At 38.1% G+C, this 13,347-nt stretch overlaps 2 protein-coding genes across 2 annotated transcripts; both read right to left on the bottom strand.

The window, feature by feature from the left end:
• Positions 1-1,891: 1,891 nt before the first annotated feature.
• RB195_021411 (uncharacterized protein) lies at positions 1,892-4,039 on the bottom strand (the record flags this gene model as incomplete). Its single annotated transcript, XM_064208134.1, has 6 exons — positions 1,892-2,091; positions 2,855-2,924; positions 2,988-3,059; positions 3,118-3,232; positions 3,606-3,804; positions 3,868-4,039. The coding sequence occupies 6 exons, from the start codon at positions 4,037-4,039 to the stop codon at positions 1,892-1,894; spliced, it is 828 nt and encodes a 275-aa protein (XP_064064015.1).
• Positions 4,040-6,104: 2,065 nt separating this feature from the next.
• RB195_021410 (uncharacterized protein) lies at positions 6,105-9,902 on the bottom strand (the record flags this gene model as incomplete). The annotated part of the gene is made up of 10 exons (XM_013442033.2): positions 6,105-6,152; positions 6,461-6,559; positions 6,660-6,725; positions 6,924-7,061; positions 7,925-8,035; positions 8,509-8,683; positions 9,017-9,078; positions 9,149-9,264; positions 9,318-9,446; positions 9,656-9,902. The coding sequence occupies 10 exons, from the start codon at positions 9,900-9,902 to the stop codon at positions 6,105-6,107; spliced, it is 1,191 nt and encodes a 396-aa protein (XP_013297487.2).
• Between the last annotated feature and the right edge of the window lie 3,445 nt (positions 9,903-13,347).

Below are 13,347 nucleotides of genomic sequence, written 5' to 3'. Positions count from 1 at the left end.
AAAAAAGTGCTGTTGTCCAGGATATCGCCAAAGCCTAACCAAAATAGGTCAAACATGTTCGATATGTTATCCGTCACGGAAGGAACTGCGCCACGTTCCATTGACAATAATTTGGGGTCCGATTATATTAATGTTCAGGCTCAGTTTTTTTTTCTCTTTCTTTTTTCTTTTTTTTCTCTGCTTAACCATTAGTGTATGTTAATAAATAAATAAAAATTCCAAGAGGGGGCGTGGGATTTTTGTAACAACTCTTCGTTTTGTTACGTTGAACTGCCGGACATTCTGTCGAGCTAACGGCTAGGAAACAGTGAAGAATTTATGGATTCTGTACGAGCACTTGTTATGGATAGAGAAGGCAGGATAGATCTAAGTTCAAGGATGAGACGCCTCAGCGAAAATACGGAAAATCGCTTCAGGCGATGGTACTAGCCTGCCAAATAAGGATGAAAGATGGGGGTTCATTTTGGTTTTCCAAGCGTTAACAATTTCTGGGACCTAGCCCAGTGTTAATAAGTTTCCAGGAAGTTTACGAGATTGATGGTTCGAGCACCCAAAGCTAATCAGGACCGTCGTCCTCCGGGACCCATAAATATACCCCAAGGTTATCTGAGGAAAAAAGGACGGGGAGTTCTGAAGACTGACCCTACATGAAGTGCACTGGTCAAAAGTGCTGTAGGTTGCCCAAGTACGGTTTTAAACCCGGTGCATCTATTATAATCCTTATTTATGTTGTTCTTTTTAGGCGAAACACCAAAGAACCTACATTTCGCAGTTATTAGAGATGAAATTGTGTTCCAAACCTTGTGGATGGGTGTCGTTCCAAGAAAAATGACATTTTTTAACTATTCCTAGATATTTTCCAACCACTTTAATGTTCAGATACTAACGTTGCTATAACATTGTGCTATATGTGCCCTATTTCGTGTAGGCCATAGAAATGGCATCTCTTTCGAGGATTACTACCTTTAACATTCAGGATAATTCCAGCTTTTTGCATTCAGGATAATTCCAGCTTCTCCGCAACACAAATTTCTTGAATAACAAGTAAATTCATTTAAAAACAAATGTAAAAGTACTCCGTGAAAAGGAGGTAGTGAGTGACAAAATGCGAACCTCAGCCTCCGAAATTATGTAATTCCAAAATATAGGGCTAGTGTGTTGGTCGAAAGGCCACTCAATCGATGTAGTAGTTCATTCGATGGAAATAGTAACTAAAAGTTGATTTTTATTTACTACCCTCATCACAGAGCTGACTTCATCATCTCGATTTCCCTCAATCACTCCTCTTCCACTAAGATTATTCTATTTAACAAGTCTATAGTCTTTGAAGCATTTTGGATGCACCCGTATGTATTTTATCCGATGGTGAATGATAATCGATCGATATTGACATTTATTGAAGATCATTGTGCATGAATAAGACTTCCAAATAGTCCGACTTTGCCGCATTTGAGTTCCATGTCATTTTTAATAGGAAAGTAATAGTTAAGCTTCACCGCAATTATGACTCCGAGTTCGTAAATCGCGACATTTCAAGGATTTCACATTCGAAATGGAATTTCTCCTCTCTTTGCAGGATAATTGCCGGATACTGTAATTTGGAAATCGACGACAATGTATGACAAACAATGTTTGAAACTTCTAACATATCAAATTTATTAGCCGAGACGTAGCAACATGGTAACTCATTCGAGGTTTGAAAAAAAAAGTACAGAAAGACAAATTACATCTAGATATGTTAGAAATCAGAATGAAAAAGGTTGAGAATAAATAAATCAGAATAAAAATAAAATAGGAGGAAAGAAATGTCCACTGAGATCCTCTGAAAGATCACGTGATGAGGCTAAAATGAGTGAACAATTGATTCCATCGTTACTCTCATCGTGACGTCTCATGAGCTAGCCTTTCCTTTTCTGCGAGTTTTCTTGAGTATTTTCTTTCCTTTGTTAGTTTTTGCTTTCATCTCGCTTCCAAGTTGACGTATAGGTTTTTTCACAGGTGAGCTGTGCACAAATTTCTCCAATTGTTGGTTAAACAATACAGCTTGAGCCCAACCAGCATAAGGTCCAAATTTTTCTTCATAGAATTCCACTAAAAATCGTATCGTTGCACGGTGAAAGTATTTTGCTGCGGGAATATGTACTGTCGATTTTAGGAAACTCGTGCATAAGACGCAGAAATGTTAGGTAGTGAGTGGTACGTAGACTAAAACAGGAGTTCAAGGCCCATCCTTGAAGGGAGCGCGTCACGATTTTGACGTGGTGCGAAACCCACAGCGAAAGCGTAGAATTCGGGTAGTAGATTAGGTAGTAGATTGAGGAACCTAGAGTGGTTCCGCTCATCCTTTCCTGATCGTCGTAAAAAAATCGGTGTGTGGAAAACGGTGTTCTTTAAGCCACCTATGCGCACGCGCCGCATCAAAGTGCGAGCGGTCAAAAATCGATGATGTCACCAACCTGTCCAAGTGTAAGCAGTGAATAGGGTGCTGAGAGGACCGGAACGTGTAGATAGAGAAGCGTTCTAACGTATCCTGGGAACTAAGGCGGTTCCCACGCTGTTTTTTACGAGCATTAGGGGAAGGATGAGCGGAACCACGCTGGGTTCGGCAATCTGCTATCCCTAATCTGCTACCGCTTCCGCTGTCGACTTCGCACCACGTCAAAATCGTGATACTCCGCCGTTAACCACCCTAGCTCTGAGCTAAAATTAGCAGTTCTTACTTAAACCCGGTAAGCAGTTCTTATATAAGTAGCAGCACAATACTCCTAAAAGACCGAACATTTCAGTTAAAGGTGTAAACAAAAGGTTTCGGAGTGAAAAAAGCGATAATTATCTGACAACGTAAGCAACTCACCAAGGCGACGGTTTAACGCGTCAGTCAAGCCGGAATCCTTAAGTTCGGGCAAAAAGTACTTTTTTGTAATCTATAAGTAAAATTTAGTCGAAATTAAGTAGAGGCACTCTTTGGTAGAAGGCAAAGAACAAACCTCAAAAACATGACGATCTATGGGGACACATTGATTCTGTCCAAGAGACATTAGCGCCACACATTCTGCAACCTAAAAATACTAACGTTTTGAAAGAAAATCGCAGAAAAAAAAGTAGAATCCACGATACCTTGGGACCAACGCCTGAAAATCCTAGCAGAAACTTTCGGATTTCATCACACGGAAGAGCTTGAACATCCACAAGAATATTCGAAGGCATTTTGCTTAGTTGCCGAACAGTTTCGCTGAGTATGATCGATTCAAGGATATTTTTTTACCGTCTCAATAATTTTGAAAGCCTTCGTGTATGAGGTATTAGTTGTTTTGCTCTTATCAAATGTGAGAATCGTAATTCGTTCCAAAACACCATAGTTCGTTATGAATGGTCTGACAAAGAATTTCAATAAAAACTATCCCGAGAAATTCCATATAAGATGAATTGGTGACACTTAAGGAGAGCGCCATATTTCAGAGCAGACAAAGTGCGACAAAATTTGCAACATTCTCTCCAGTACGCAAACAGATAGTCAGATAACATCAATTCGAACTTTTTTCTGGATTATACCAATTGTTTTAACCCAAAAACATCATCAAAAATAAAGAAATATTAAATCTCACCTCACATAATTGGCTCTATATCCGAATAATTGTTCACGTAGCACAGTACCCAGCTGATCCTGAACGGCACTCAGCTGAGACAATGATGGGAAAGCATAGCCCAACTCAGGGAACCGATCAAGCACATCATGATCATTCTGCATCGAGGAATCAATTACAATCGAATCACCATATAATTTTGCTAGTTTATTTACCATACCTAAATAAATAGCTAAAGCTAATCAATCGGCTCTACATGCATTGGCACAGTATGACAACTGACTTGAAATCCTTGAAATATTGTTATTAGATGAGCAGATGAAAGCGAGTAACGTCTCTAATGGTTCCTGTTTGAGTATTCGGATACCATGCAACTCTTTGATGTCTTTGAGTTTAGCCATGATAGTATCACGATTGCACCATTCTTCCCATAATTTGGAAAGAGAGACGTCCATCTAAAAATGTCCCCGCTCTTTAACAATTTTGGACAATTCTAGCTACACCTTTGAAAGAAAAAACTCCTTAAATTATAGTCCTAATCAAAGAAACCATACTAAACCCATTCTGAGTTCTGAAATCTTACATACCTGAAAGTATTTTTGAATTTTCGTGACCACATCTATATTTTCGCTGTTCGGTGCACGTCCCAGGCAGCTCCATTCAATCTGTTCATCATTCACTCGTTTTACATACAACAATAAACCTTCCACCACTCCGTAATATGATTCTTCAAAACTTCGCCACCTAAGATGATTTTAAACTGAATAGAAATAATACAAAGAAAATCGCTTCGGGGAGAGAAAGTACTAGCCTGAAGGATTGTCCATTCAATAGCACAGCCTTTAGGTTCAGCTCACTTGAAGGGATTCTGAGAACATTTGTAAGGTGGCGAGCGGTAGAACACGTCTAATCGGAGAAGAATTGATTTACTGTTCAGCACAGTAAACCCTGACTGACTGGTACATTCAGAATCCACAAGGTGTCAGAAGTTAAAGGGTCAAAACGACATGAAACGCGTACGCAATTGCGTACGCGGCTTCTCTAGAGGCGCTTCGATGGAGCGCAGTGGCTAGGAGCGCGGTGAAACCGTTGGTGGCACCATCCATCCCTTCAGTTTGCGACGGTCCCACCTCGGTCCCAACTGCTGCCTCCACCGCGCCGTTTCGAGCACTACGCAAATGCACCGCAAGTACACTCGTCATTCATGTCGTTTTGACCCGACATAGTTATAGTCGGGTCAAGACGACCAGAAGTGCAGTTGCGTAGAGTTAGGCGCGGCAGAGCTAGCGGTTGAGATCGAGGTGGGACCATCGCAAACATTAAGCTGACTGGAGCGAATATTGGGGCTAACCAGGGTCCCATTTCAATCCCAACCGCTATGCTCCACCATGTCACCTCGAGCGCAGCCGTTTGCGCAGCTGCATCAAGCTTCTGGCCGTTCTGACCCGACTATGTCCACATCGCGTTACGGTTATCGCGAGGATTGTCGTAACATGGAATCTTCACTACAATCTTAGGATTGTATGCATAGTTGGTAAGAATATCCCAACTTGAAGGACAAACTAAAGCTTTTGTTAGCGTCCCGGCTTCTTTCTAACAAAAAAAAAAGACAAGTTTTGCCGTTCTCCTATGTCTCTTAAAAAGTCTACTACAAGTACACTTCATGCAACCATTTTTTTTCTAAATAATGCGTCAATGTCCACATGCAGCCGCTTAAAAACAGTGTAAATCAATTTCTATGGAAGAAATAGAATCCTATGCAATTTTGCTGCACACATTCTTCAAACACTGAACTATTGTTTCAAAAGACAAATACAAGAATCTACATTTCACTGTAGGATCAAATTTTCTGCATATCTTGTGCTTCACACCAATTGTGGTGTAGTTACCACATCAGTGACCTGGTTTTCAATAGAACAAAATCACTTTCTTCTATTTAATATCATAGGTGTACTGTATTCGGGAACATTGCGTGAGTATGATATGAATATCACAAGATGAATCACATCTGAGGCATTCCTCTCATCATGAGAAATCAATGTCAATGGTGGTGTATTATGGTTGGAGAAAGTTTTTCCACATTAATGCCAATCACCTTTTTATATCTCGTATAACGCGAACTGTGTTTCAATTACCAATAACTCAGAGAAATACTCAATTTAAAGAAAAAAAACCAACCATCATTGAAAATTTATACACATGGAAACAGTAATCACAACCGAATGACTCAGGGCACAACATTTTGATCACAACGAAACTGCTCACAGCCACAGATACCAATAATAAAATTTGGTTAAACAATTACTCAAAGATTATGCACATATCTTACAGACTTGCAACCAGTAATTGAAAAATGGGTTGAATAACCAAAGGCACTGCTGTTAACAAAAGTAACGAGAATAAACCTACGATAAATCTCTTACAATCGTAATACTAAGTGAGCAATTCACAGTCATTTTGAGGGTAAAAGAAAAGTTTAAGTTTTACAATCCAAAAAATAACATGAGCAACAACTCTGTACTACACAAAATGTGAATACCACTTTTTTGGTGGACGATTGAAGTGATTCTAAAAGAAGTTGAATTGATCTTGCAAACAGACCCAGGATACTTTCTCTACGCAAAGCTACACAAAAAGGGTACCGACGAAAGGACTCGTGCGTGCTAAAATTTCGAATGGCAAGGTCTCAAAAGTCAAAAACTACCCTTAAATTACTTGAGATTATCTAAATATCGAGTTTCTAACACAATGGGTTGTTTTTTCGTCAGATGTTTCTTTGTAATTTCTCGCTACAGTTTCCCTATCGCTGTATACGCGAATAAAAGAAACTAATTGGGGAAAGCATCAAAGAAGGTTTAGGACTAAAATAAGCGTACCTTGTCAATGTATTGGCACAAACACAGTTGCTTAGGACAGTGCTTCGGAGCGTAGTCACTCACACCCAGTGAAGGTCTACTTGGGAATACGAGACGATACTTAAAAACTTTGTTGGACAGGGAGAAAAAAAAGGACGAGAAGACGAGGACAAACACAGATAACTGTATAAGTATAAAATTCAAAGAAAACCAAACACACCCTGGCAGTGTCCTTTACATATTCTTGACTATACTTGAGGATGAGATGGCGTGCTTTTTCTTCTATCTGAATTAAAAGGATGACAATCGTAGTGTACATGAAAGCAAAAAAATTTCGACACTTCCGTATGGATGGGAGGCCTCTGACAGAGACCAACACGTAAATTAATGGGTTCAAAAATACTATCATTCGTTACGAGTTAAAACTGGACAAAAAGTGAGATTCATGGAAAAAGATTTAATAAAACAAGATCCGACAAATTACCTCCTTCTTAGTCATTTCTTTAGCTGGAGCCGTATGTGCACCACTGCCAAATACCACAGCTCCTCCACTGGCCTCAATTCGAATTAGCCGTTCGATGTCCGGAAGACAATCTTCTAGTCGGAACCACATCATATGAATCTGAGAGTACAAATAGAAGTAGCTTTATACGCAAACATAGATACAATAATCGGAGCCGGTGCTCTGACCCCCTTCACTTTTGAACGGTTGGGGAAGGGACCATAAATGCGATAGTCCGGAGCCCGTACTCTGACCCCCTTCACTTGTGAATGGTTAGGGAAGGGATCTCCTTCACTTTTAAATGGTTGGCGAAATTACCCCCTTCACTTGAGCTGCACCCCAAGAGCTAAACCCCCTTCACCTGAGGAAGGTCCGGCTTCTCCCTATCGCACCTATGTACGCAAAAAAAGCACTTTCATTTATTTTCAGTCTTCTCCTCTAAAAACAGCCTAAATTTTTTAATTCAAAGTTATATAGTAGAACAGATAACTTGAACGGGTTCTATGGAGGAGCTCCAGACACAAGGATACTATTTCGTTATAGAGGTTTGGAAATTACGATAACTAAGTTATGAATTGTATGAGTTGTCTATGAACAAAGAAAACTCCATGCAAAAAAGGAATACGAGATGCAATAGGTGAGTTTTCTGAACTTAAGCAGTGGACATCGTGTAGATTACAAAACAGAGTGTATATCAGACACATGGTGGTTCGATATCAGCGAGAAAGTACACAACTCCGTCAATCTGGAACTTCCTCGCATATCTCATCAAAGAAACCATGAACGTATGTTCATAAGCCTGCTGCTAGAGATTTAATTGTTTTTAAACGCTGGGGCACTTAAAGTTATTCTTCTTCGTCTTATTCTTTTTGGAAGGATTTTATACTAAAAGATGAGTGCATATGTGAAGAAATTCAACAAGCAACTTTTTTGACAGACCGAAAAAAAATAGAAGTGTCTGGAATACTCGAAAAGATACTTACAACAACTTTGTGGCAACTCAGCTGCCCTTTGTCCTCGACACCAGCTATCATATTGTTCTTTATCAACACTTTGTTTGCAGACTGGACACAGTGTCTGAGGCCAATACGTATCTGAAAACAAAGTGAAGATTAATGTAAACTAAATCCTAGAAAAAAGAAAACAAAGAAAGCAGAGGCGCTACATCAATGCTCGCCTTGTGATGTGTGAGAGAGAGTAAGGATACCGTTGCAGCCGTTTAATTTCTTTTAAAAAAATGTTTCTGCTGATTTCTGATTACTAGCATACAAAATCTGCATTTACAGATGGAAAAAATGTTTTGAATACGCCATTCTGTCATCGATTTTCGTCAGCGATCAGTGCTTTGAAAGACTCGCAGAGGCAAAGATCATAAAACCTGCAATTTCTATGATGACTTTGTATTCAGTTGAATTCTTGATGAGTAATTCTCGATGCCTATTAATAAATTCATAGGAAAGCAAGCTATGACTCATTCTAAAAAGGCAAACAAAAAATGTGAAAACACAAATAAAACATTAAAACGTTGAATGTGAACAACAATGTGACTGTAACTGCCTAAAATCACCTGTTTCCGAATGATGGCACATGCGATAATTCCAGCAAATAACATGACACACCAGAACAGACAAAACGACATCACAAGAATTCCTCCCTCGGAATTGGCAAACAGTACCACTAGCAGGATAACGATGGATAATGTCATCCAGAATGCCACCAAACGAGAGTATAATGAGGAAAAGCTATAATATTCTTCTTGGAAAAGAGGTCAAGAGTAAATGAACGAAGCAGGTGTGTAACGTAACGTGAAGTTGTTTCGGCAACAAAAAAGGATTAAAAGAATGTAAATCGACTGAACTTTGTTGCAAAAGCAAACGTTAAGAGTCGAGTGAAGAATGTCACGAAAATTTCTATGCCTGATCGGTCAATACATTTTTCTTCCCTTAAAAGCGAGATAGTTGGAGATTCCGCACAATCCTCGACTAGATACAGGATAATTATGAGAGTACGGTGTTTTGCTTTTTCATTTCGTTCTAGACACTGCTTTTAAAAACTAATGAACAAAGTGAAATCACCTTCTGAATCGATAATCATTCGTGATGAGCTCCATAGCTGTTACATAATCCTCGGCGGGCATCTGGAATAGGGATCCATATAGAACTAAATTTCAAAAAAGCATGAACATCCCTCTTAGACATGGAACCTACGGTAAAACCTTCCGCTGCCAAAACTGAAGGAATTGAATATGGATCATAACGAGGTGGAATCACCCATGAACACATGGTGTTTTCAGGATAAACGGTGGCGATGATTTTGCTGTTTACTGAAAAGATGAACTCTTCGATGAAGGGGAACTATAAATAATTAAAATCAAACCTAAATGAATTCCTCCAGGTGTCATTATTCCACGAATTGGATCCGCATCTCTGGTCATGATTACGGGGCGTTTCTCATGATATTCCTGGGAAGCGTCGACAACAGGAGCCTGACTAAGGGCGGATGGATCTAGAAGAGGGAATGAAGAAGGGAATTACGAGTGAACGCCCTCCTATCGATTATCCCAAACAGAAACGAGCTTTCTGTATTGCTCTTCAAAGAAGAACCTGTTTAGCTTCGTTCGAAGAAATGAGATGCAAAACTGCAACCGAGAATTGATAGGATCACAATAAAACCAAGGACAAATTCAAAATAAAAAAGCGATATGCCAAACCCACCAGCAATTACTTCCTTTGTCGGGAGAGGAGTAACAACTGCTCTCTCGTTATCTTCCAATTCAAGTCGCTCTTCTGTTGCAACACTATTTCGTCCATCACAGAGGTCAACACTTTCAGGACGAATCCCATGATTTTGACCAGATGATGTCGTCTGTCCAGCAATGGGTGACGTCATTGAAATCTCATCAAAACCCACCCAACTGGTCAGACGACCGTTCGTATGTTCCGCTGCAGAGAGCGGATCCATGATTGGAACGAACTAGAAAAAAAAAAAAAACAAAACTCGACATAATGAAGAACTGTAAAAATAAGAGAAGAATGCAAAGTGAAAGTGCGGTAATAGCAACGTATTCTATCGGTCAATGCTGAGGAATCGTTAGACGCTCGACCAAAGTAAACAAAGCAAGTCGATGAGTAAATACAACGAAAAAACATAGCATTTCCGGCATCGTCATTGACGTCCGGGATGGTCAAAAATACGGATGATATGCGGTAGTTGCAGGATGCGACTATACAAAACATGACGATCGGTCGATATGTGTAAGGATGACGATCACGGACGACAACACTGTGCGCATGGAAACAGTAATGCAACAGTCATCGATAAACAGTATCGGCGATAAGCTTCCTGTAATTTTCGATGAAATAGGGCGAAAAGAAGAAAAAAAACATATCAATAATGTGAATAACGGTAATCTTGGTACATTAAACGAAACATTCGTTACATGCACCACACTGCGCACGCACATCATGAGGTCGCACGATTATTGATCGCGCTCCACATTTCTAAACCTCAAACAAAATAATCTCAGGTGTACGTAAATGTACGTATGTGAATTTATAGAAGGTAGAACATAGAAATTCTATGATATCGCTATTTTTAACGTTACACACGTCACAAGCGCTTGAACACCCTTTTAATCGCGTGCCGTTTGTTTTACGTTCCGCCTACTTAGCAAAGGCGGAAGTTCACTTATACGCTTCTCCGAGGGATCTCTTACAAGAAAAAAAAATCCTTATTCTCACTAAATCCTTAAAATTACCAATAAAATAATCAATGATAATTAAAAATCAAAAGGAAATTACAAATCCCCAACGTAGACTAGACTTATTAGACTTATTGCTACCTATTACATTAACTACTACGTTATTTCTGGATATCCAACTACACATAATCCATATACTCAGTTTGGCGTACTTGCTTACTTGTTATTATTACTACTTATTCGTTAAGATTAATCAATTTCTGCTATTTCTACGAATATCTTTATTCTATTAGTAGAGATGTTTCTCCGCAAAATTCACTTACAAAATAGATTTCTCAAAAAAAAAAAAATCCAAGGAGACACATATAGGAATAAAGAGTTGATAAATAAGAATAAAAATAAATATGAATCATAATTCATAGTGATAATAATAATAATAATAATAATAATAATAATAATAATAAATGAAGAGCGAAGAAATTGAGTGTAATAATGAATAACTCTGTCTGTTTGTCTGTCTCTCTGTATTTCTTCCTTAAGACTTATGGATAAGACTAGGAATATCGCTCTAGGATGTATATTAGTTGAATTAGTTGATCGATTCGAGAACATTCCCACTAACCATTACAAATAACTATGGGGAAAATGTAGTTGGGGGGGGGGGCACTTAGCTGTGGTCTTATTTCAGGAAGCTATCCTCCTTTTTTATCCTGGTAACTTTAGCTTTAATGTCATAGATCCTCTAAGACTAATACTACAACTACACTTTTACCTTAACTATGTATATAAATCCATGGGACTGCGAATTGCTTCCGGAGAATCACGTGCAGCATTGTAAAAACAACATAGATAGACTACGAGATTATTAGCATGGTCACATACCAGGGATTATGTAGAAGAGATTATTTCCACCTCGCTGATTAAAAAGGGAACTAGTCTCATTTTTTTATATTAGCCAAAAAATATCCGGAGAAGAGAATAATCAACCGCACTTATAATGAATGAATCGTCATACGATATTATACGAACGTCTGAAGTCGTAAAATCACAGAACAGAACAAATCATACAGTAAACAGAGCCAGAAAACGGTTTATTCTACAGAGTAACACAAAAAAATTGAACAAAAACAACTAATATGGCTCAAGGACTTCAAGACTCGAGATGGAATTATTTCGGAGTCTGTAATGAAGTCTCAGCAAAAAAAAAAAAAAAAACATTCTACGAAAAATTACACAGGAACCAATACACTCTAATATACTCTAGATGAAATAAATTCGGAGACCGTAAACAATCTTAGAAAAATAGACATACAGAACAAAATGATACGGTCGAACGAAAATTTAAGAAAAGATCCAATATGATTACCAATTTAAGAAAAAATCCATTACGATTACCAAAAATTACACAGGAACCAATATACTCTAAATGAGATAAATCCGGAGACCGTAAATAATTCTAGAAAAATAAACACACGGAACAGATGATACGGATAAACGAAAATTTGAGAAAAGATTCAATCCGATTACCAAAAATTACACAGGAACCAATATACTCTAGATGAAATAAATGCGGAGGCCGTAAACAATTTTAGAAAAATAAACACACGAAACAAAATGATACGGTCGAACGAAAATTTAAGAAAAGATCCTATATGATTACCAAAAATTACACACGAACCAATATACCCTAGATGAAATAAATCCGGAGACCGTAAATAATTCTAGAAAAATAAACACACGGAACAAATGATACGGCTAAACGAAAATTTGAGAAAAGATTCAATCCGATTACCAAAAATTACACAGGAACCAATATACTCTAGATGAAATAAATGCGGAGGCCGTAAACAATTTTAGAAAAATAAACACAAGAAACAAAATGATACGGCTAAACGAAAAAATGAAGAAAGAACCGATTTTATTGGAGATTACATTTCGGAATGAGACCTATTCGAGATCAGGAGAATATTTAAGCAAACAGTAGCCAGTAACATTTAAAAAAACAACAATGAATGCAAAAGAGGAACAATGAAGAGATCAAATACATCTTCATGTTGAGAGTTCATTTTAGAATCTTATTAACCCAATTTAGAGAGATGAATCAAATTATAATCTTAAGAAAGACTATAGAATAAGATACCAAACCAAAATATTACCTAAAGAGAAAAAAGCCCAGATAACATAAGCATATAATATTTGTGAAGATCTCGAAAGGTTTCAGAATTCCAAATATATAGTTGAGGCACAAAAAAAATAGCATGATGAGAAATTATAATTGAAAAAAGAAATGGTACATGAATAAGTGCTTATGATGATGCAAAATTTAAAGGTAACATTTTGGGGAATTTTTCGATGTTAGGCTAATTCCAGTGGCGGATACGGTCGTAGAAGCGGTTTTTTAAGCATGACAACGAGAATTCGAAACAAACATTACAAATTCAGAAGCCAAAGGCCAACAGACGCATCAGTGTACCCAACGACACAACTTCCTACATGTCACTCGTAGAATTATTCAAAAAATAAGTCGCTTAGAATAGATATAGATAGAAATAGATAGATTTCGTTACACATACGACCGTAAAGAGTTGCTCTGTCGAAAAAATTTCATCCGCATACCTTAAGTTTTATTTCTTTGGTCATTTGGGTGCAAAGAGTTGTCTTGTCGGGAAAAAAAAAACTTAAGCTCTGATGCATTTGAATTCTGTT

This window comes from Necator americanus, chromosome X (assembly GCF_031761385.1).
Source record: "Necator americanus strain Aroian chromosome X, whole genome shotgun sequence".
In the NCBI taxonomy this organism is placed as follows: domain Eukaryota; kingdom Metazoa; phylum Nematoda; class Chromadorea; order Rhabditida; family Ancylostomatidae; genus Necator; species Necator americanus.
This window is presented reverse-complemented; position numbering and strand designations above follow the sequence as displayed.